At 44.0% G+C, this 21,763-nt stretch overlaps 1 protein-coding gene, 1 long non-coding RNA gene and 1 pseudogene across 3 annotated transcripts in view; 2 read left to right on the plus strand and 1 right to left on the minus strand.

The window, feature by feature from the left end:
• Positions 1-21,763, plus strand: part of LOC307055611 (centrosomal protein of 78 kDa-like) — a 207,642-nt pseudogene that overhangs the window by 43,094 nt on the left and 142,785 nt on the right. The window lies entirely within an intron of this gene.
• The window catches only part of LOC307055803, a 90,447-nt gene that overhangs the window by 4,596 nt on the left and 64,088 nt on the right, over positions 1-21,763 (plus strand). The gene's annotated exons all lie outside the window — the stretch shown is intronic.
• On the minus strand, positions 10,981-17,198 carry LOC307056577 (speedy protein E4-like; the record flags this gene model as incomplete). The annotated part of the gene is made up of 7 exons (XM_079709418.1): positions 10,981-11,160; positions 12,981-13,085; positions 13,246-13,414; positions 14,932-15,017; positions 15,502-15,560; positions 16,360-16,581; positions 17,090-17,198. The coding sequence occupies 7 exons, from the start codon at positions 17,196-17,198 to the stop codon at positions 10,981-10,983; spliced, it is 930 nt and encodes a 309-aa protein (XP_079565544.1).

The following is a 21,763-nucleotide window of genomic DNA, read 5'->3' on the forward strand; positions in this document are numbered from 1 at the left end:
CACTGAGAAAGTGGCTTGTGGGAAATGTGTAACCAGTTCTGAGTTCTGTGATTACAATGCTGTCTGTGGAATCTTACTGTACCAAGGGGTCTTTTTTTTTTTTTTTTTTTTTTTTTTTTTTTTTTTTTTGCGGTATGCGGGCCTCTCACTGCTGCGGCCTCTCCCGCTGCGGAGCACAGGCCCCGGACGCGCAGGCTCAGCGGCCATGGCCCACGGGCCAAGCCTCTCCACAGCATGTGGGCCCAGCCGCTCCACGGCATGTGGGATCCCCGCGGACCGGGGCACGAACCCGTGTCCCCCGCATCGGCAGGCGGACTCCCAACCACTGCGCCACCAGGGAAGCCCCCCAAGGGGTCTTTTAAGACACATATATCATGGGTTGTTCCCTTGTGTTTTGAAACTAACCTAAAACCCCTAAATATTTGCAGTTCTGATTGCTTTCTTAATTTGTTATCCAGGTTTCCCGAAATCCATTTTCTTAAGGTTTAAAGTGCGAGAAGAGTGCAATTTTCTCATCTTCCCTTTACATAAAAGTGAATGTGGTCAAGCCGCTTAACCCATCACCAAATAGAAAATCATCTGGAACGTTCACATTAATGCTCTTTTCAAGCAGGAACAGTGCGTATATCTTTATGCCCATTACCAGTGAAAACTATAATATTTTCTTATTGTGCTGTTTTTTTCGCATCAGGCAAAATGACAAGCAATTAGAAAAGCCCCACAAATCACACATTTTGTGAAATTACAAATGCAAAACCGGAAAGTAGAATAAGGTGCGCGTGATTCTACTTAGGCATTAAAATTAGAGTAGTTCACGGTCTGATCCCTCACTCTCTTGCATTTGGTGGTAACTTTCAGTGTGTGAACGAGTGGGCCCCCAGTCTTCATCCCGGCAGCCACAAATGTGACCAGTGACACCTGAATGGAGTATGTGCAGAGCTTCTGGAAGACTTGCTGTCGATTTCTGAGACAGGCTTCTCGAGGCTGAGCCGAGGCAGTTCTGCACAGACGCTCGTCTGCCTTGGGCGGCAACCAGCTCTTTCCCCCGGCGCCCCTCATCCCCCCACCTCGTGTGTCCTGTCAGCAGCTGGGCACCCTCAGCCTTCCCAGGCCAGCAAAGCCTGGGTCCCGGACATCTCTGCATCTGGAGCTGGGGGTCAGGTGACCTGGCATCTCAGGGGACCTTGCTAACAGGACCCATCCTGCCTCTTCGACTGTTCCACATAAAGAACTTTGATTTGCAGTCAATGTCAGGAGTGTGTTGCCATCTGAAACGGCCTCTGAGCTTGGCATGGTCTTTTCCTTAACCTCCTCCACACCATTCCTTAGTTACACTGTGGCACGTGGGGTCTCAGTGTCCTGACCAGGGATTGAACCCAGGTACCCTGCATTGTAAGGCAGATTCTTTAACCCTGGACCACCAGGGAAGTCCCTACCCTTATGTTTTAACAGTTTTGGAGGTCTTCACAGAGATCTTGGATGGATTCACCTAACATCACCAGGTAAACTTCGTTTCAAAAGTAGTGCACCTCATTCCTCAAAACTTTTAAAGTAGAACTATTATAAGATCCAGAAATTCCACTTCTGTGTATTTTTTCGGAAGAAAACAAAAATGCTAGTTCAAAAAGACACATGCACCCCTCTGTTCATTGAGCATTATTTATAATAGCCAGTGTATAGCAGCAACCTAAGTGTCCATCCATAGATGAATGGATAAAGAAGATGTGTCATATATACATATATATTTATATGTATACGTATATATATATACATATATATATGTATATGTATATATATATAACTGTACACACACACACAATGGACTATTAGTCAGAAAAAAAGAAAAGAAGAAGAAGAATGAGGGGCTTCCCTGTGGATGCAGTGGTTAAGAATCCGCCTGCCAGCGCAGGGGAAATGGGTTCAAGCCCTGGTCCGGGAAGATCCCACATGCCACGGAGCAGCTAAGCCCGTGTGCCACAACTATTGAGCCATGCTCTAGAGCCTGTGAGCCACAACTACTGAACCCACGTACCACAGCTACTGAAGCCCGCTCACCTAGAGCCCATGCTCTGCAACAAGCTAAGCCACCGCAATTAGAAGCCCATGCACCGCAAGGAAGAGAAATCCCCGCTCGCCGCAACTAGAAAAGAGGCTGCATGCAGCAACAAAAACCCAATGCAGCCAAAAGTAAAATAAATAAATTTTTAAAAATTAAAAAAAAATGAAATCTTGCCATTTTGTGGCAACGTGGATGGAGCTAGAGTGTATTATGCTAAGTGCAATATGTCAGACAGAGAAAGACAAATACCGTATGATCTCATTTGTATGTGGACTCTAAAAAACAAAACAAATGAACTAATGTCACTAAACAGAAACAGACTCATAGATACAGAGAACAAACAGGTGGTTGCCAGAAGAGGGTAGGTGGATGAGTGAAATAGGTGAGGGAGATTAAGAGGAACAGATAAGCAGTTAGAAAATAAATGAGTCATGGGAATGAACTATACAGCATGGGCAATACAGTCAATAGCATTATAACTTTGTACGGTGACGGATGGTAACTAGACCGTAACTAGAGTTAATCTTGGTGATCATTTTCTAATGTACAGAAATACTGATATTATGCACCTGGAACTAACATAGTGTTGTAGGTCAGTTACACTTGAATTAAACTTTTTTAATTCAAACGAAAACAATAGTGTGCCTCGTTAACTAGAGATGCTTAGTCATACAGCAGTTCTCTAGAACGTATTCATCCTGTGTAACTGTAACTTTATACCCGTTGAACAACTCCCCATTCTCTCCTCCCCCACCCCTGACAATTTGTGGGTGACTCTTTTAGATACCTCACCTCATATAAGTGGAAACACACAGTTTTGTCCTTCTGTGACTGACTTATTTCACCTATCATAATGTGTTCTGTTTATATCCCCGTTGTCACAACTGGTAGGATTTCCTTCTAATAGGAAAGTCTGAATAATATCCTATGTATATACCCCATTTTCTTTATCCATTTCTCTGTGGATGAAAATTTGCATTTTTTCCCTATCTTGGCTCTGGTGAATAATGCTGTAATGACTATAGAGGTGCATGTATCTCTTCTAGATATTGATTTCCTTTTCTTTGAATATACAGGCTATATTATGTTGTATTATATTCTATTACATTATATTCTATTATAATTATTGTGCTTCCCGGATCTTGTGTTTTTCACAAATTGAAGGTTTGCGGCAACTCTTTGTTGAGCAAGTCTGTTGGCACTGTATTTCCAACAGTAGTTGCTCACTTCTTGTCTTTGTGTCATATTTTAGTAATTCTCACACTATTTCAAACCCTCCATCAGCAAAAAGGTTACTACTCGCCGAAGGCTCAGATGATGGTTAGCATTTTTTAGCAGTAAAGTATTTTTAATTTTCTTTTTGTTTCGGCTGTGCTGCACACCACATCACGTGGGATCTCAGTTCCCCGACCAGGGAATCAAACCTGCGCCCCCTGTAGGAAGGCGGATTCTTAACCACTGGACCACCAGGGAAGTCCCTAAAGTATTTTTTTTAACATCTTTATTGGAGTAGAATTGCTTTACAGCGTTGTGTTACTTTCTGCTGTATAACAAAGTGAATCAGTTGTATGTATACCTGTATCCCCATATCCCCTCCATCTTGCGTCTCCCTCCCACCCTCCCTTTCCCACCCCTCTAGGTGGACACAAAGCACTGAGCTGATCTCCCTGTGCTATGCCGCTGCTTCCCACTAGCTATCGGTTTTACATTTGGTAGTGTATATGTGTCCATGCCACTGTCTCTCTTCGTCCCAGCTTACCCTTCCCCCTCCCCGTGTCCTCAAGTGAATTCTCTATGTCTGCGTCTTTATTCCTGTCCTGCCACTAGGTTCATCAGAACCACTTTTTTTTTCCTTTGGTTTCCATCTCGCTTCGTCCCAGCTTACCCTTCCCCCTCCCCGTGTCCTCAAGTGCATCCTCTACGTCTGCATCTTTATCCCTGTCCTGCCACTAGGTTCATTAGAACCACTTTTTTTCCTTTGGATTCCATAAATATGTGTTAGCATACGGTATTTGTTTATCTCTTTCTGAGTTACTTCACTCTGTTTCACAGACTCTAGGTCCATCCACCTCACTACAAATAGTTCAATTCCGTTTGTTTTTATGGCTCAGTCAAATTCCATGGTATATATGTGCCCCATCTTCTTTATCCATTCATCTGTCAGTGGACGCTTAAGTTGCTTCCATGTCCTGGCTATTGTAAATAGTGCTGCAGTGAACATTGTGGTACGTGTCTCTTTTTGAATTATGGACTTCTCAGCGTATATGCCCAGGAGTGGCATTGCTGGATCATATGGTAGTTCTATTGTTAGTTGGGTTTTTTTGGTATAAATTTATGTATTTTTATCTATTCATTATTTTTGGCTGTGTTGGGTCTTTGTTGCTGTACGCGGGCTTTCTCTAATTGCAGCGAGCAGGTGCTTCAGTGTTGTGGTGCGCGGGCTTCTCATTGCGGTGGCTTCTCTCGTTGTGGAGCGCGGGCTCTAGGCATGCGGGCTTCAGTAGTTGTGGCATGCGGGCTCAGTGGGTGTGTCTCGCGGGCTCTAGAGTGCAGACTCAGTAGTTGTGGCACACGGGCTTAGTTGCCCTGCGGCATGTGGGATCTTCCCGGACCAGGGCTCGAACCCATGTCCCATGCATTGGGAGGAGGATTGTTAAACACTGCACCACCAGGGAAGCCCTATTTTCAGTTTTTTAAGGAACCTCCATACTGTTCTCCGTAGTGGCTGTATCAATGTACATTCCCACCAACAGTGCAGGGGGAGGGTTCCCTTTTCTCCACACCCTCTCCAGCATTTATTGTTTGTAGATTTTTTGGTGATGGCCATGCTGAGTGGTGTGAGCTGATACCTCACCGTAGTTGTGATTTGCCTTTCTCTAATGGTTAGTGTCGTTGAGCATCCTTTCATGTGTTTGTTGGCAATCTTATATCTTCTTTGGAGAAATGTCCATTTAGGTCTTGTGTCCACTTTTGGATTGAGTTGTTTGTTTTTTTGATATTGAGCTGCGTGAGCCGCTTGTATATTTTGGAGATTAACCCTTTGTCAGTTGCTTCATTTACAACTATTTTCTCCCACTCTGAGAGTTGTTTTTTTGTCTTGTTTATGGTTTCCTTTCCTGTGGAAAAGCTTTGAAGTTTGAATAGGTCCCATTTGTTTATTTTTGTTTTTATTTCCATTTCTCTAGGAGGTGGGTCCAAAAGGATCTTGCTGTGATTTATGTCATAGAGTGTTCTGCCTGTGTTTTCCTCTATGAGTTAGACAGTGTCTGGCCTTACCTTTAGGTCTTCAATCCATTTTGAGTTTATTTTTGTGTTATGGTGTTAGGTAGTGTTCTCATTTCATTCTTTTACAGGTAGCTGTCCAGTTTTCCCAGCGCCACTTATTGAAGAGGCTGTCTTTTCTCCATTGTATATTCTTGCCTCCTTCATCAAAGATAAGGTGACCATATGTGCGTGGGCTTATCTCTGGGCTTTCGATCCTGTTCCATTTATCTATATTTCTCTTCCCCAAAGTATATTTCAATAAAGGTATGTACATTGTTTGTTTAGACACAAGGCTGTCGCACACTTAACAGACTACAGTATAGTGTAAACAGAAGCTTTTCATGCACGGGTACACCAGAAATTTCATGTGACTCGCTTTATGGCGGTATTGGCTTCATTGCAGTGTTCTGGAACTGAAGCTGCAGTGTCTCTGAGCTGGGCCTGTATTCCCAGAAGTGGGATTGCTGGATCATATGGAAATTTTATTTAAAAGATTTTGAGAAAACTCCATACTGTTTTCCACAGTGCCTGCACAATGTTACATTCCTGCGTACAATATGCAAGGGTTACGATTTCTCTACCACCTTGACAGCTCTTATCTTTAAAAAAAAATAAAAAATTGTAGGCATTCTAACAGATGTGAGGTAGTATCTCCTGATGATTTTGATTTGCATTTCCCAGATGATTAGTGACGTTGAGCACCTTTTCATGTACCTGGTGCCGTGTTACGTCTTTCTAACACACATACACACACACAGAGGGATAGAAGGAATCTTTTGGAAGTGATGAGTATATTACCGTGATGGTGGTGATGGTATCACAGGTGTGTGCATATGTCCAAACTCATCAAGTTATATACATCAAACATGGGCTAGATTTTGTATATCAGTTCTACGTAAATAAAGCTGTAAAAGCCCAGCAACAAGTGGTGTATTTCATGAGGCAGTGAAGCCCAGGTACATCTTGTCTCCTCTCCCAGGGGTGAACCCAAGCAGCCTTTGAACTTGGCTCACTTTCTGTTTCTTTAGTTTCCCCTTCTATTACTTTTGTGTTTCTCCTTTGTTTTCAGATTCCAGCTAAGTGGTTCCCCATTTGTTGCAGCAGTGATTCTGAGTTTGGCTCTGTCGTTGGAAGACTTGATGGTCTCTAAAGGGATTAAGTTTCTACAGAACTAATCTCAGTTAGGTGAGAGGTAACAGAGGATCTAGTTTGTTAGTCTTTTCTTAGTCTTTTCTGTTTGTCTATTTGTCTACTTTGACAAGCTCAAATCAATTAAGAATCTCTTGCCCAATGGGATGAGAACGGCTCTTTAATATCTAGACTGGTGACTGTTTATTCCTGACCCAAGTCTAAGACTTAAAACTGCAGGTAAAAGTTCCATTTCTCTGTATGTCTGTGTGTCTGTAATTCAAAAAGGTCTTTACCTCTGACAGTGCGAGTATGTAATGTTTTCCTACTTCTGGATGTATTAAAGTAGATTGTAGAGTCTGTTAAATTAAAGGGTTTCTGTCCTGATTGGCTTACAAAGATACAAATGTGCTTATAAAAATTATATATCCCTAAAATTCTCAGAGAGAAAGGAATTAGAACTTCTAATACTTTAAATGTGCTAGAAAAATATTCTTATTGAAATCAAGTCAGGGAATTCCCCAGCGGTCCAGTGGTTAGGACTCGGTGCTTTCACTGCCAGGGTCCAGGTCCAGTCCCTGGTCAGGAACCTAAGATCCAGCAAGCCCCTCGGTGCAGCCAAAAAAAAAAATCAACTCAGAAATTTAAAGACTTCAAGTTTACATAATTTAGGTAAATCTTTGACACATGAAGCTAGTTTAATATTTTTGGTTTCATAAAAAGTTATTCGTATCTTATTTATCAGTATTAGGCATACATTTAAAACAATTCTGCTTGGGTGTGTTCTTCCTAAATTCATATAGGTGTGCCCATCAAGTAAGCTCATATTACTTCTACTTAATGTTTAAGGTTATGAAAAATGTAAGTTTGTGTTTAACCACATTTAGTTTTTATTCTGACAAACTTTCTTTCAACAGTAACTATGTTTTCTACTGTGTTAGCTTGTCGATAAATTCCAAGATCTTCAGTTTCCGTAAACCCTTGAACTGCTACTAAATTGTGTTACTTACTGGCTAATCATTGGATACCGAGGTCATTTCTAAGCAAGACAGAAACCTGAGGCATTGATTACTAAGCATAATCTCAAGTTATATGCTCTTGCTGCATATGTTTACTTGTTACCTAGAGGCTCTGTCTGTGGGTGTGTTAATGAATGTGTTTGTCTCTGCCACTTGAATAAGTTGTGTAAGGGATGTTTGTGGCTGTGTAAAGTTGTGTTATGTGTGTTCATGAGCTCTGCTAGCCTGAAATGCTGATGTGTGATGGGCAGTTGTCAATCATTCACTCCTAGTTTTCTTTGTGAAATGGAAGTAACTTTGGTTCAAAGTTAGTATTAATATAGTATGAATGAGACTTGACCCATAGTGATGTTATCGGCTGGAACAGAACTCAGGTTCAGCTGCTCATCGCTCAGAAGTCAGTGTTCCAGAGACAAGGGTTGGTGGAAGAAGAAAGATGCTTTATTCAGGAAGCTGGCAACCTGGGAAGATGGTGGGCTAGTGTCCCCAATACCATCTCCCAGTTGCCAATGAGAGGGAAAAGGGGTTGATAGGGAAAAGACGGGAAGTCTCTGGGCTGTGCCGGTGGGGGCTCCATGCAGAGTAGCACAGTCAGCTCTGACCATCATCTTGAAATTGGTCATGCAGCGGTGTGGTCAGTGTCATGTTGATTGTTTCAGGCACAGTTAATCTTCAATTCCAGTGTTGGTTTGTTCCCATTTCCTTGAGGCCAGTTCCTGGAATTGTGTAAGCCATTGGTTCAGGTCTGCTCAAGATGGAGCAGCTTGTGTCATAGCTCCAGTCTGGTCATCATACAGTTAGCTTTCTCCTCTTGTAGTGGTTTTAGTATCTGCAAAACAAGTTAGGAGTGTGTGTCTGACACTGTTACTTATGTCCTTCGGGAGGAAGTAAAGATTCTGTGACTGCTGTTGTCCTAATCAGTAACTGCTTGAACCTGTTCTTTGGTGACTCAGGGGAGGCCTGGGAGACTGCAGCTATTTTACAAACAAGAGGCAGGGGACATGGAAGGGCCGTGCATGGTCCTGCTTGGTTCCAGCAACCGAGAGGTACAACTTTGTATGCAAGATAATGCGATGTAGTTTTGTTTATTAACAGGAACAAAAATAGTTTGGTCCTAAAGTAAAATGACTGATTGTTCCAGCACCAGAAAGAGGATAGTGAAGGACACAACCTGAATGAGTATAGAAAGTTGTAGGAGACGGGTAGAAAGGGAATTTTATTTGTCTGAGCCGAAGGCAGCTCAGTTTTGATGTTTATTCCAGAGATTTTCAAAAAAGAGCTTATGGTTCTCTTAGTAGCAAATATTATATTGATGCAAAGCTGGAGTTTGGTTTTCTCTCTGTACAAATGATAAATTTTTTTCATGGAGTATTGGTCTCTTTAATAAGTGGTTGGAAAAGTTGTTCTCTAAATCTGCCTAAACAGCAGAGATTCTGTATCTCACTGGAAGAGGTTTCTGCACCTAGTTCTGAATTCATCCGGCCTTATTATTTTTTTGAAAATAAATGCACAGGGACTTCCCTGGTGGCTCCTTGGTTAAGAATCCGCCCGCCAGTGCAGGGCACACTGGTTCAAGCCCTGGTCCGGGAAGATCCCACGTGCTTTTAGAAACTAGAGCACGGAAAGACTAAGGTCATGTGAAATTTGAAACGCTAAATATTGTCATAGTGTTAAGCAGTTTGAAGATTGTTGGAAGAAATTATTTGTCATTCATTCAAGCAATAAACATTTGATGAATACTTGCAAGACATAAAAAACCTCTAGAGCCCGTGAGCCACAACTACTGGAATCGACGTGCCTAGATCCCATGCTCCGGAACAAGAGAAGCCACCGCATGGAGACGCCGACGCACCGCAATGAAGAGTCGCCCCCGCTCCACTGCAACTAGAGAAAGCCCACGTGCAACAACGAAGACCCAACGCAGACAAAAATAAATAAATATATAAATGAATGTATTGGGGGAAAAAAAGAAAGAAAGTAAATGCACAACAAAATTTCTGCATTTCTGAGAAAGTTAAGCTTCCTTAAAACTGTGTTCCTTTTGGTCTGGTTTTTTTTTTTTTAAAGTCTACTGTCAGGAACTCCCTGGCACTTCAGCGGTTAGGATTCTGCGCTTCCACTGCTAGAGGCCTGTTTTCGATCCCTGATCAGGGAACTAAGATCCTGCAAGCTGCGTGGCGAGGCCGAAAAAACAGCCAAGACAAAATAATCATCTCTTGGCTGTTAAACAAAGTCAAGGACCTTTAGTTCCTCCTCAAGGGCTATTGGGTAATATTCTGAGCCACGTCCTTGGAGCTGTTTGGCAGAGACTGAAACCCCCAGCAGGTGGAAGAAGTTAACTGCATGTTGCCCACAAGCACGTAGACCCCAGACCAGTTGGAACCAGAAGGCTGATGATGTTGAGTCCCCGTTACCTCACCACTGGCCAATCAGAAGAATGACCGTGAGCTGATCACGCACCCTGTAACCCTCTCTTCAACATGTAGCCCCTTTCTCTTTTCCCTGTATAGTCCTCAAGCAAAACTTCAGGAGGGGAGAGTTGGTTCTTCGGGACATGAGTCCACCTCTCTTCTGGACTGCCGGCTTCCTCAATAAAGCTATCTTTCCTTTTACCCAAGAGTTGTCTCTCAGTATTGGAGTCCTGAATGATGCAAGACCTGCCTCATCTTCTGTAGTTTTCTCTACATGAAAAATAATTGAGGACTATTTTTCAGAGTTAAGAAATGTGGTTGGATAATCACAACACCATTAAGCAACACCTCGTTGGACAGCAAAGAGGCGAAGCCGACTGGTAATGACCACACACATCCTGACTGTGAGAAGACTTTCATCTTTATTGTAGTTCTCCAAAAGCTGCATCGCACAGTACTCTTGAACAATCTAAAATAACATACCAACATGCTGAGGCAAGTTAAAAAATTACGACTGAATTCCCACAATTCAATAATGAGAACTAAAAAAATACAAATTTATGCTTACAAGAATTGAGAGGAAATACCCACTATGCTATAAGTAGAATGGAAATATTATGTAATAGATAAAATCAACAATCTCTCTTGAAAATGTGAGTAAAATTGTATATATGTGTAAATATACAACAGCTACAGTTCTCATCACAAAAGTTTGTAGTAATAAGATGTTTCAAAATGAAGACTATTTCAAAACTATTTAAAATAAATATATAAATATAAAAATACAATAATTTTATAGGTGACATTTTCAAAATAAGCCAGTGAAACTTAAGTCATGAGTCATGACCCTGTGGCTGTAATTATATATATATATATATTTTTCTAATTATATATTTTAATGTTATTCCCTCCTATTCTGAGCCGCTACACTCCACCTTCAAATGCTTCTAGACTGGGGCAAACAAGTGTATAAAAAATGGGACCTCCAATGTTCGTCTCAGGGGAGATGGAAATGAAATGATCTGAAAATTGAGGTGGTGCCTTCCAAAAGGGTGGAATCTGAATAAACCCTGTTTTCTTATTGTCCTGCCACAGACTCCTAGAAGCACGCCCCGCTCCTAGGAGTATAACACGAAAAGTCGCCTCCGCTCATTCTAGAAGATGCTGGCTTCTTCTCGATGATCTGCACAAGAGGCTTCTCCCTTCCTTCTTCACGGCTGTCGTCAGTGTCTGGATTGACCTCTTGTTGAACATCCTCATCTCTCCTGGGCTCTGTGATCTGGAAGTAAGAGAAGGAGCAAGGATGTCAGATTTCAAAGTGGCAACTGTCCAGATATAAAGGTTTTCACATTCTTAGTCAATTCTAACCAGAATTGAGACTCATTTATGATTGGAGTTTTATCTCAAATTCTCCATTCTGAACCCCAGTCCTGAACCATTCATTGTTTTCAAGTGCGATTCTTGGACTTTGGTGACCCTGACTCCAAAAACTACTGAATACACCCAAGGTCAGGCCCAGTAATCTGCTTTATAGCCCAGACTCCAGGGGATTCTGCTCAGGGAGCTGGCATTTGGAGAATGCTGCTTTAGTCTTAACTCACCTTGGTCCTTTGGCACCACTTAAATTCTGAACTTGGAAGCACACTACAGACATCACTGACAAGTCAACATCGTGGACCAGGAGACCTGAGGCCGGATCCCTAACCCTAACCCTGCATCCTAATGTCTATGTTATTATTAAGTTTTCATTTATTTACTTATTTTCTTTCTTTTATTTTTGGCTGCATTGGGTCTCTGTTGCTGTTTGTGCGCTTTCTCTAGTTGTGGTGAGCGAGGACTACTCTCCGTTGCTTCTCCTGACGGCTTCTCTTGTTGCGGAGCACGGGCTCTAGGCGCACAGGCTGAGTAGTTGCGACTTGCGGGCTCTAGAATGCAGGCTCAGTAGTTGTGGCTCGTGGGCTCTAGAGCGCAGGCGCAGTAGTTGTGGCGCACGGGCTTAGTTGCTCCGCGGCATGTGGGGTCTTCCCGGACCAGCGCTCAAACCTGTGTGCCCTGCATTGGCAGGCGGTTTCTTAACCACTGTGCCAACAGGGAAGTCCCTGGATCCTAATGTTTAAATAATACTCAGCCCTAAACTTGGTTAGTGTTATGTGCTGAATGTTTGTGTCCCCCAAAATTCTTATGTTGAAATCTTAAAATCTTAACCCCTAAGGTGCTGGTATTAGGAGGTGGGGTCTTTGGGAGGTTATTAGGTCATGGGGTAGAGCCCTCATGAATGAGATTATTGCCCTTGTAAAAGAGACCGTGCTGTGTTGTTTCTAAGCAACGCGGTCTGTAGTAGGGCAGGTTGAATGGACTAAGACAGCTAGTTTGCAAGGTTTAAACCAAATGTTTGCTCAATCCTCTGCCCACATCTAGAACTCTAATGTGTCAATTGTAATAAGCCATGCTGAAGATGGCATTCCTTAACCTTCAGTCGTTGTGATAAACCCCCTTGACCATAAACGTGAGGGGGAAAAGGTGAATTGTACTAGAGGAATCATTGGTCCAGAAGTGGTGAGTCAGGGGGAATAAAGAGTCACAGGTGATCTGGCCATAGGCAATTTGAAAGTAAATTTGGATGAATATAAAGCTAGTCATAGTTCATCTTTTCTTATTGAACGTGTGGGCTGTTCTATCTAATATCCTGTTTGTAGACATTTACTTTGTTGTAGATAAATGCTAGAACCCATAACCCTGAGGGATGTCAGGCCAAAAATGAATGAAAAAGAGAAACTGGAAACACAGTATATGGAAAACAATCACCATCTCGTCAAAGCTGTTATTTGGACCCAATTGCTTTGGGTGAAATAACTTCAGTGAGACCCATGCGTCTGGGACAAACTGGTTTCCCCGAGGTCTGGTGCCCACGGGCCCCGCGGTGCTGGTGTCTGTGTGTGGCTGTCAGTCCGTGGCTGGCGCAGAGTCAGCATGTGGCTGTGTGCCTGGCTGGCCCCCTTCACAGCGTGAGAGGTGATGCGGGTCCAGCAGTGGGATTCCTCCGATTTCCTCAGTAGACAACACGTCATTCCACCCGCACCTTTGCGCACGCAGACCTACCTTTGCGCAGGCCGATGACCTCAGGCCTGCGTGGTCCTGGGGCCTCTGGGGCAAGAGGGCGCGATCTCTTCCCCACACCCAGAGCTCTGGATCAAAAGCCTGGATCTGGAAAGACAAACAGCCCCTGGCAATGAGGATGCCGCTGCCTCCTGTTGCCCCGCCTCCGGTTCTTTCTCGTCTGTCCCCAAGTCCCAAACCGAGTCCCCCATGATCCCCACCTCCTCTCCGTCCCTCCCCCTCCCTGAGACCGCCACAGCCCACCCACCTGCTCGCACTCTTCCCAAGTGACCCGTGCCTTCCAGCCCATGGAACGGATGAACTGGGAACGCAGTTTGTGGAACAAGGCATGCTGGGAGCTGTTCTTTCCATAGAGGAACGAAACGATGGCCTGCTTGGGGGCCTGGTTGTTCTCTTCCATGTCGCTGGCCACATAGCTGGGGAAAGACATCAGGTCGCTGTCATCAGGACAGGAAGGGCCTCCACTTGAGATCAGCTTCCCAGAAAAGAGGCAGGCTGAGCATCCTCACACGACCCACCCAGCCCTGCCCAGCGTCACCGGGAGCCGCCCAGTCATCAAGGAGCCACTGCCAGGCAGGACCTTCGGAAGGGTGCCTCTCACACCTTGATGATGAGGACACGATCCAAACCCCCCGTTCCCTTCAACTTGTTTTATGTGCACACACCTCTCTTCCTATGTTGTAGGTACATGTACAGTTCCTGAGGGCAGGAGCTGATCTGATCTGTTTCTGCATTCATCCCTCTCCTAGCAACTGACACATTTAGGGCTTGGTTCATATTGATGCATGAATTCAACAGCCTTTTGTGAATCTCTGTTCCCACCACCTCATATTCCCCAGCATGTAGGGTATACTTTATAAGGTTTGTTAGATGAATGAATGAATGAATGAATGAACATTTTATCTCATGGCCAAATGCAATACTGATTACCTGGAAGTCTCACAATAACAAACATTTGCCCAATGAAAAGAATTGTGCTGAGTGTTTTGGGAATGCATCGACATTTTGACGAGACCTGCCTTCCACATGGTGTCTAGTCTAGTGGGACCGGGGAAGGGGAAGGGGGGAGATAAGAAATGACTATAATGCAAAGCATCACATTATAATACAATTTGAACTAAAGTGCCTCTGGGATGCAGAAGTTAGGGAGATCGGGCATCGTGAAGGTTTTGGTGTTTGAACCCACTTTAAGGATAGGGTCGTTTTCTTCAGATAAATGTATGGCAAAGATACCTGGACAGAAAGCTCAATAGAAACTTAGAGGGCAGGGTATTTGGAAGGAGCAGTGAAACAGAGGAATAAAGTATCAGGACGGTGTGCTGGAGATTGCAGAGAGGGTTAAATCCCAACGCAGAACTCTGGCCTTGATTTGGCATGTCATTAGCCAATGAAATTGTGTGAAGCGGTCAGACCTGTGTTTTGGAAGGATGTTCAGGCAAATAGAGCCAACTGACTTGGGAGACTTGGAAGAAACATCAGTGGGGAGCATTTGACACCAAATCCGCGCTATGTGATACGGGCCCCGATTGTGGCATTTGTCGTGGGAACGCAGAAACGGAAGATAATCACACTTGGTGCTGATGTGGGAAGACCCGAGACCGGAGAATTCGAACCGGAAATGTCTCAAGTCTGTTACTCGGGGGCAGGATGGTGTCAGTTCTTTCTTCCTCTCCTCTTAGGAAAGTTTTGCGTTTTGCTTTGTTTCTTTCAGTGTTTTAATTGACATTAGGGTAGTTTGTTTTGACAATGAATGCTATAAGAAACAGAACATGGTTTGAAAAAGAAACCACGGTACCGTAATCCTGTCATTTTCACACCTAGAGTCAGTACAAAGGGGTTTAAAAAAATAGATGAAAGGTCAGAGCCCCACGTCTCTCCCTCTGCCCTCCCAGGGTGTTGAATATTGATGGCGGGGATGGAGCAAGGTACTCACAGAGCTATGAAGAAATGGATTCTCTGGAATTGCCAGGGGAAGAGCCCGGCCCGGCTGACATACGCTATCCCCATCGACAGGAGATACTGATGGAAAGAGGGGAAAAAACGTAGGAGAGAGGTCACATCCTGGAAGAGGAGAAAGAGTGGGAGGGAGAAGGGAACAGGGGATGAGGAATGGGTGGTGCCACTTGGAGGAGAGACCCCCGTGTGGGGTGAGCCTGATTATTTGGGGAAGGGGAGAGGACAGAAGGTCAGAGTTGGCGGCGCTCCAAGGATGGGAGGCTGTGGGATTGAGGGCGTGGACTTAGGGCCGCGGGCACAGGACGGTGTTGGATGAACCGGAGCCAAGGCGAGTCCCCAGGAGCTGAGAGGAGAGGGGACTTAGGCAGCAACCACCAAAGGGGCACTCCTGGGGCTCAGATCCCAGAGGGGACCTCGAGGCCCCTGGAGGGAAGTGTTGACAAGGCATGAGGTTAGGAGGGGAGTGGAAACGTGGGTGTAGAAAGCACCCAGCGCGCCCACCTAGAACAGGCGCTGGAGCAGGAATCCATCTCAGTGGGTGACTTACCTTGTCAGATACTTCCAGGTTTTTGTCCCAGGCGAGGAATTTCTTAACGACGGGATCCTCTGTGAAAAAAGGGCAGATGTTGCCAGTGGGAACAGGGCTGTCGTGGGAGCATTCCAGAGCCAAGAGGGTGAACCGCGTCCCCCTGGGGAAATGCCAAGATGTGGCCCAGGGTGAAGCTGACGGAAAGAGGGGAGGGAAGACCATTCACTGTGGGAGGAAAGGGGGTGACTCCCCTTCTGGGGGGGGCCGAGTGACAGGGAGTGATGCCCCTTCATCATGCATTCACGTACCTGCAGAGGGCATCAAGATACTCTCAGCCAGTGTCTCAATTGACAGTCATGTCAGGGGGTGAAGATGGCTTGTCAGCCCCTCCTCCCCCCACCCCGAACATGCCAGTAAGATTCAAAAGGCCAGTAAGAGCTAGAGTCTCGGGTACAGTTGAAACCAAGCGCACCTAATCCTGTATCATTTCTAAATCTAACCTAGTCTTGTATCATTTCTAAGTCTAACCTCATCCTGTATCTTTTATGTGTCCCCCGTATCCTTTATCCGTAGACAGTCCGCCAGGGACGGAGAGCGCACCAAGTAGCAGGGAATTCTTTTCCACTGGGAAAGTGTAGTCATGGGAAGTTTTGGTTTGTTTGTTTTTCAAGTATAGGATTGCTGGGCAGGGCGGTGGGTCCTTACCAAGCATCTACTTGAAGACCTTGTGGTGCTCAGGCAGCACTGAAGACACCCGCTGTCGCTTCAGCTTCATCTTGAGCCCACTGAACGACTTCACGACCCAGGTGTCGGCCTCGTGGTGCTCAGGCAGCACTGAAGACACCCGCTGTCGCTTCAGCTTCATCTTGAGCCCACTCAGCGACTCCACGACCCAGGTGTCAGCCTCGTGGTGCTCAGGAAGCACTGAAGACACCCGCTGTCGCTTCAGCTTCATCTTGAGCCCACACAGCGACTCCACGACCCAGGTGTCCTGGGCCTCAGCGGCCGTGTTGCCCTCCACCTCCGCTCTGAACGCCACTGACCTCTTCCTCTTACAGCCGGGGCGCTGAGGCGGGGGGCTGCAACCAGCCCAGGGAGCTGACGAAGGAGAAGAGACTACAGTATGATGCTCTCGTCTTCACTGGTGACCACCCAACCCCACCCCGACTCCGCCTCCCCCCCCGAAGCACCCCCGTGCTTTCCAGTCTCACAGACCGCTGACCTTGCCCCAAGTCATCTTTCCATCTTTCTCTGTCCATATCTACCTATCCCTCCCCTGACTCTTTTTGTCATTTGTCCAGCTTCCCGTCCTTGAAACTCTTTCTCATGGTAGATAATTTCTCCCACCAGGAATAAAAAAAAAGAACCCTCCCCTTGTTTCCTCTCTCCTCTTCTCTCATCCTTGGATCTCATCTCCTAACCCTGTTTCTTGCTCCCCAGGTGTTCCGTGTCCCCAGCTCCTGTGCTCTCCTCCCTCAATCCCTGGCTTTCTGAATGTCTCCTTTCTTTCATAGGCACCTTATGCAGGTGCTCCTTCCCGACCTCTGTACCCTTTCCTCCTTACTGGTCAAATCTCTGAAATTCCTTCTCATGCCAGCTCCCTCACCTGATGGTCCTGGGCTTTCTTCATAGACAGTCAACTCCAGGGGGTACCCTGAAGAGCTGGACTGGGAATTCAGCTCCTCAGCCTGGGAAGTCAGTTGACGATTGTCCATGATGTCTCCCAGACTCTTCCCTTCCTCGAAGCCTAGACTCTGCTTTGTCCCAACTCTTCTTCTGGACTTGGGCTAAACACAAGTGGTCATCCCTTCTCCAAGCTGCGGGGCAACTGTCAGTGGAGAGAAGCTCTGGCGAGATTCTGTTGTCTACTACTGCTGCCAAGCACCAAGGAGTCTGGTCCATCCAATCGGGAAGGTCGGAAGCCTCTGATGTCATCATCGGAGTTTGAAGGAAACCAGTTTGAAGGAAAACACAAGTAACTGTCAGACCTATGCGTGCACTTGTCCCAGAGATCAGGGGTAAATGGTATCTCCTGCCACTGACCCAACCTTTGCCCGTCCTCCAAAACCCCCCTCAAGGTATCCGGACCCCTCTTTTTTTTTTTGTCATAAATGGCAAAATTTTATTCTTTTTTTTTTCTTCATCTTTATTTTTTATTTTTTTTTGCTTTATAACAAATTTAATCAGTTATACATATACATATGTTCCCATATCCCCTCCCTTTTGCGTCTCCCTCCCACCCTCCCTATCCCACCCCTCCAGGCGGTCACAAAGCACAGAGCTGATCTCCCTGTGCTATGCGGCTGCTTCCCACTAGCTATCTACCTTACGTTTGGTAGTGTATATATGTCCATGCCGCTCTTTCACTTTGTCACAGCTTACCCTTCCCCCTCCCCATATCCTCAAGTCCATTCTCTAGTAGGTCTGTGTCTTTATTCCTGTCTTACCCCTATGTTCTTCATGACATTTTTTTTCTTAAATTCCATATATATGTGTCAGCATACAGTATTTGTCTTTCTCTTTCTGACTTACTTCACTCTGTATGACAGGCTCTAGGTCCATCCACCTCATTACAAATAACTCAATTTCGTTTCTTTTTATGGCTGAGTAATATTCCATTGTATATATGTGCCACATCTTCTTTACCCATTCATCCGATGATGGACACTTAGGTTGTTTCCATCTCCAGGCTATTGTATATAGGGCTGCTATGAACATTTTGGTACATGTCTCTTTTTGAATTATAGTTTTCTCAGGGTATATGCCCAGTAGTGGGATTGCTGGGTCATATGGTAGTTCTGTTTGTAGTTTTGTAAGGAACCTCCATACCGTTCTCCATAGTGGCTGTACCAATTCACATTCCCACCAGCAGTGCAAGAGTGTTCCCTTTTTTCCACACCCTCTCCAGCATTTATTGTTTCTAGATTTTTTGATGATGGCCATTCTGACTGGTGTGAGATGATATCTCATTGTAGTTTTGATTTGCATTTCTCTAATGAGTAAAGATGTTGAGCATCCTTTCATGTGTTTGTTGGCAGTCTGTATATCTTCTGTGGAGAAATGTCTATTTAGGTCTTCTGCCCATTTTTGGATTGGGTTGTTTGTTTTTTTGTTCTTGAGCTGCATGAGCTGCTTATAAATTTTGGAGATTAATCCTTTGTCAGTTGCTTCATTTGCAAATATTTTCTCCCATTCTGAGGGTTGTCTTTTGGTCTTGTTTATGGTTTCCTTTGCTGTGCAAAAGCTTTTAAGTTTCATTAGGTCCCATGTGTTTATTTTTGTCTTTATTTCCATTTCTCTAGGAGGTGGGTCAAAAAGGATCTTGCTGTGATTTATGTCATAGAGTGTTCTGCCTGTGCTTTCCTCTAAGAGTTTGATAGTGTCTGGCCTTACATTTAGGTCTTTAATCCATTTTGAGCTTATTTTTGTGTATGGTGTTAGGGAGTGATCGAATCTCATACTTTTACATGTCCCTGTCCAGTTTTCCCAGCACCACTTGTTGAAGAGACTGTCCTTTCTCCACTGTACATTCCTGCCTCCTTTATCAAAGATAAGGTGACCATATGTGCGTGGGTTTATCTCTGGGCTTTCTATCCTGTTCCATTGATCTATCTTTCTGTTTTTGTGCCAGTACCATACTGTCTTGATTACTGTAGCTTTGTAGTATAGTCTGAAGTCAGGGAGCCTGATTCCTCCAGCTCCATTTTTCGTTCTCAAGATTGCTTTGGCTATTCGGGGTCTTTTGTGTTTCCATACAAATTGTGAAATTTTTTGTTCTAGTTCTGTGAAAAATGCCAGTGGTAGTTTGATAGGGATTGCATTGAATCTGTAGATTGCTTTGGGTGGTAGAGTCATTTTCACAATGTTGATTCTTCTAATCCAAGAACATGGTACATCTCTCCATCTATTTGTATCATCTTTAATTTCTTTCATCAGTGTCTTATAATTTTCTGCATACAGGTCTTTTGTCTCCTTAGGTAGGTTTATTCCTAGATATTTTATTCTTTTTGTTGCAATGGTAAATGGGAGTGTTTCCTTGATTTCACTTTCAGATTTTTCATCATTAGTATATAGGAATGCCAGAGATTTCTGTGCATTAATTTTGTATCCTGCTACTTTACCAAATTCATTGATTAGCTCTAGTAGTTTTCTGGTAGCATCTTTAGGATTCTCTATGTATAGTATCATGTCATCTGCAAACAGTGACAGCTTTACTTCTTCTTTTCCGATTTGGATTCCTTTTATTTCCTTTTCTTCTCTGATTGCTGTGGCTAACACTTCCAAAACTATGTTGAATAAGAGTGGTGAGAGTGGTCAACCTTGTCTTGTTCCTGATCTTAGTGGAAATGGTTTCAGTTTTTCACCATTGAGGACGATGCTGGCTGTGTGTTTGTCATATATGGCCTTTATTATGTTGAGGAAAGTTCCCTCTATGCCTACTTTCTGCAGGGTTTTTATCATAAATGGGTGTTGAATTTTGTCGAAAGCTTTCTCTGCATCTATTGAGATGATCATATGGTTTTTCTCCTTCCATTTGTTAATATGGTGTATCACGTTGATTGATTTGCGTATATTGAAGAATGCTTGCATTCCTGGAATAAACCCCACTTGATCATGGTGTATGATCCTTTTAATGTGCTGTTGGATTCTGTTTGCTAGTATTTTGTTGAGCATTTTTGCATCTATGTTCATCAGTGATATTGGCCTGTAGTTTTCTTTCTTTGTGACATCCTTGTCTGGTTTTGGTATCAAGGTGATGGTGGCCTCGTAGAATGAGTTTGGGAGTGTTCCTCCCTCTGCTATATTTTGGAAGAGTTTGAGAAGGATAGGTGTTAGCTCTTCTCTAAATGCTTGATAGAATTCGCCTGTGAAGCCATCTGGTCCTGGGCTTTTGTTTGTTGGAAGATTTTTTATCACAGTTACAATTTCAGTGCTTGTGATTGGTCTGTTCATATTTTCTATTTCTTCCTGATTCAGTCTTGGCAGGTTGTGCATTTCTAAGAATTTGTCCATTTCTTCCAGGTTGTCCATTTTATTGGCATAGAGTTGCTTGTAGTAATCTCTCATGATCTTTTGTATTTCTGCAGTGTCAGTTGTTACTTCTCCTTTTTCATTTCTAATTCTATTGATTTGAGTCTTCTCCCTTTTCTTCTTGATGAGTCTGGCTAATGGTTTATCAATTTTGTTTATCTTCTCAAAGAACCAGCTTGTAGTTTTATTGATCTTTGCTATCGTTTCCTTCATTTCTTTTTCATTTATTTCTGATCTGATGTTTATGATTTCTTCCCTTCTGCTAACTTTGGGATGTTTTTGTTCTTCTTTCTCTAATTGCTTTAGGTGCAAGATTAGGTTATTTATTCGAGATGTTTCCTGTTTCTTAAGGTGGGATTGTATTGCTATAAACTTCCCTCTTAGAACTGCTTTTGCTGCATCCCATAGGTTTTGGGTCGTCGTGTCTCCATTGTCATTTGTTTCTAGGTATTTTTTAATTTCCTCTTTGATTTCTTCAGTGATCACTCCGTTATTAAGTAGTGTATTGTTTAGCCTCCATGTGTTTGTATTTTTTTACAGCTCTTTTCCTGTAATTGATGTCTAGTCTCATAGCATTGTGGTCGGAAAAGATACTTGATACAATTTCAATTCAAAAACAATTCTTTTTTAGCTAAGTAGTATTCCACTGTATATATATATATCACATCTTCCTTACCCATTCATCTCTTAATAAACACTTAGCTTGCTTCCATATGTTGTCAATTGTAAATAATGCTGCCATGAACATTAGGGTGCATATATCTTTTCAAATTAATGTTTTTTGGTTTTATTTTTTTCGATATATATCCAGGAATGAAAATGCTGTGTCATATGGTAGTTCTAATTTTTTTTACAAGTTTATTGGAGTACAATTGATTCACAATGGCGTATTAGTTTCTGCTTTATAACAAAGCGAATCAGTTATACATATACACGTGTTCCCATATCCCCTCCCTCTTGTGTCTCCCTCCCTCCCACCCTGGACCCCTCTTTACCGCTTCCCAGCAGGTGCACTGTCCTCTCCCTGCTGGACTCTCCCTCTCCCTCCCATTCCTCTTCCACGGCCTGGTGGGAGAGTGGGGAGAGGGACAAGGAAACTTAGGGGAAGCAGCAACGTTTCAGCCTTATAAGAGTGAGGTAATGGCTTCCGTGGTGGTGCAGTGGTTGAGAGTCCACCTGCCGATGCAGGGGACACGGGTTGGTACCCCGGTTCGGGAAGATCCCACATGCCGCGGAGTGGCTGGGCCCA

This window comes from Hyperoodon ampullatus (genome assembly GCF_949752795.1).
Source record: "Hyperoodon ampullatus genome assembly, chromosome: 7".
Lineage (NCBI taxonomy): Eukaryota > Metazoa > Chordata > Mammalia > Artiodactyla > Ziphiidae > Hyperoodon > Hyperoodon ampullatus.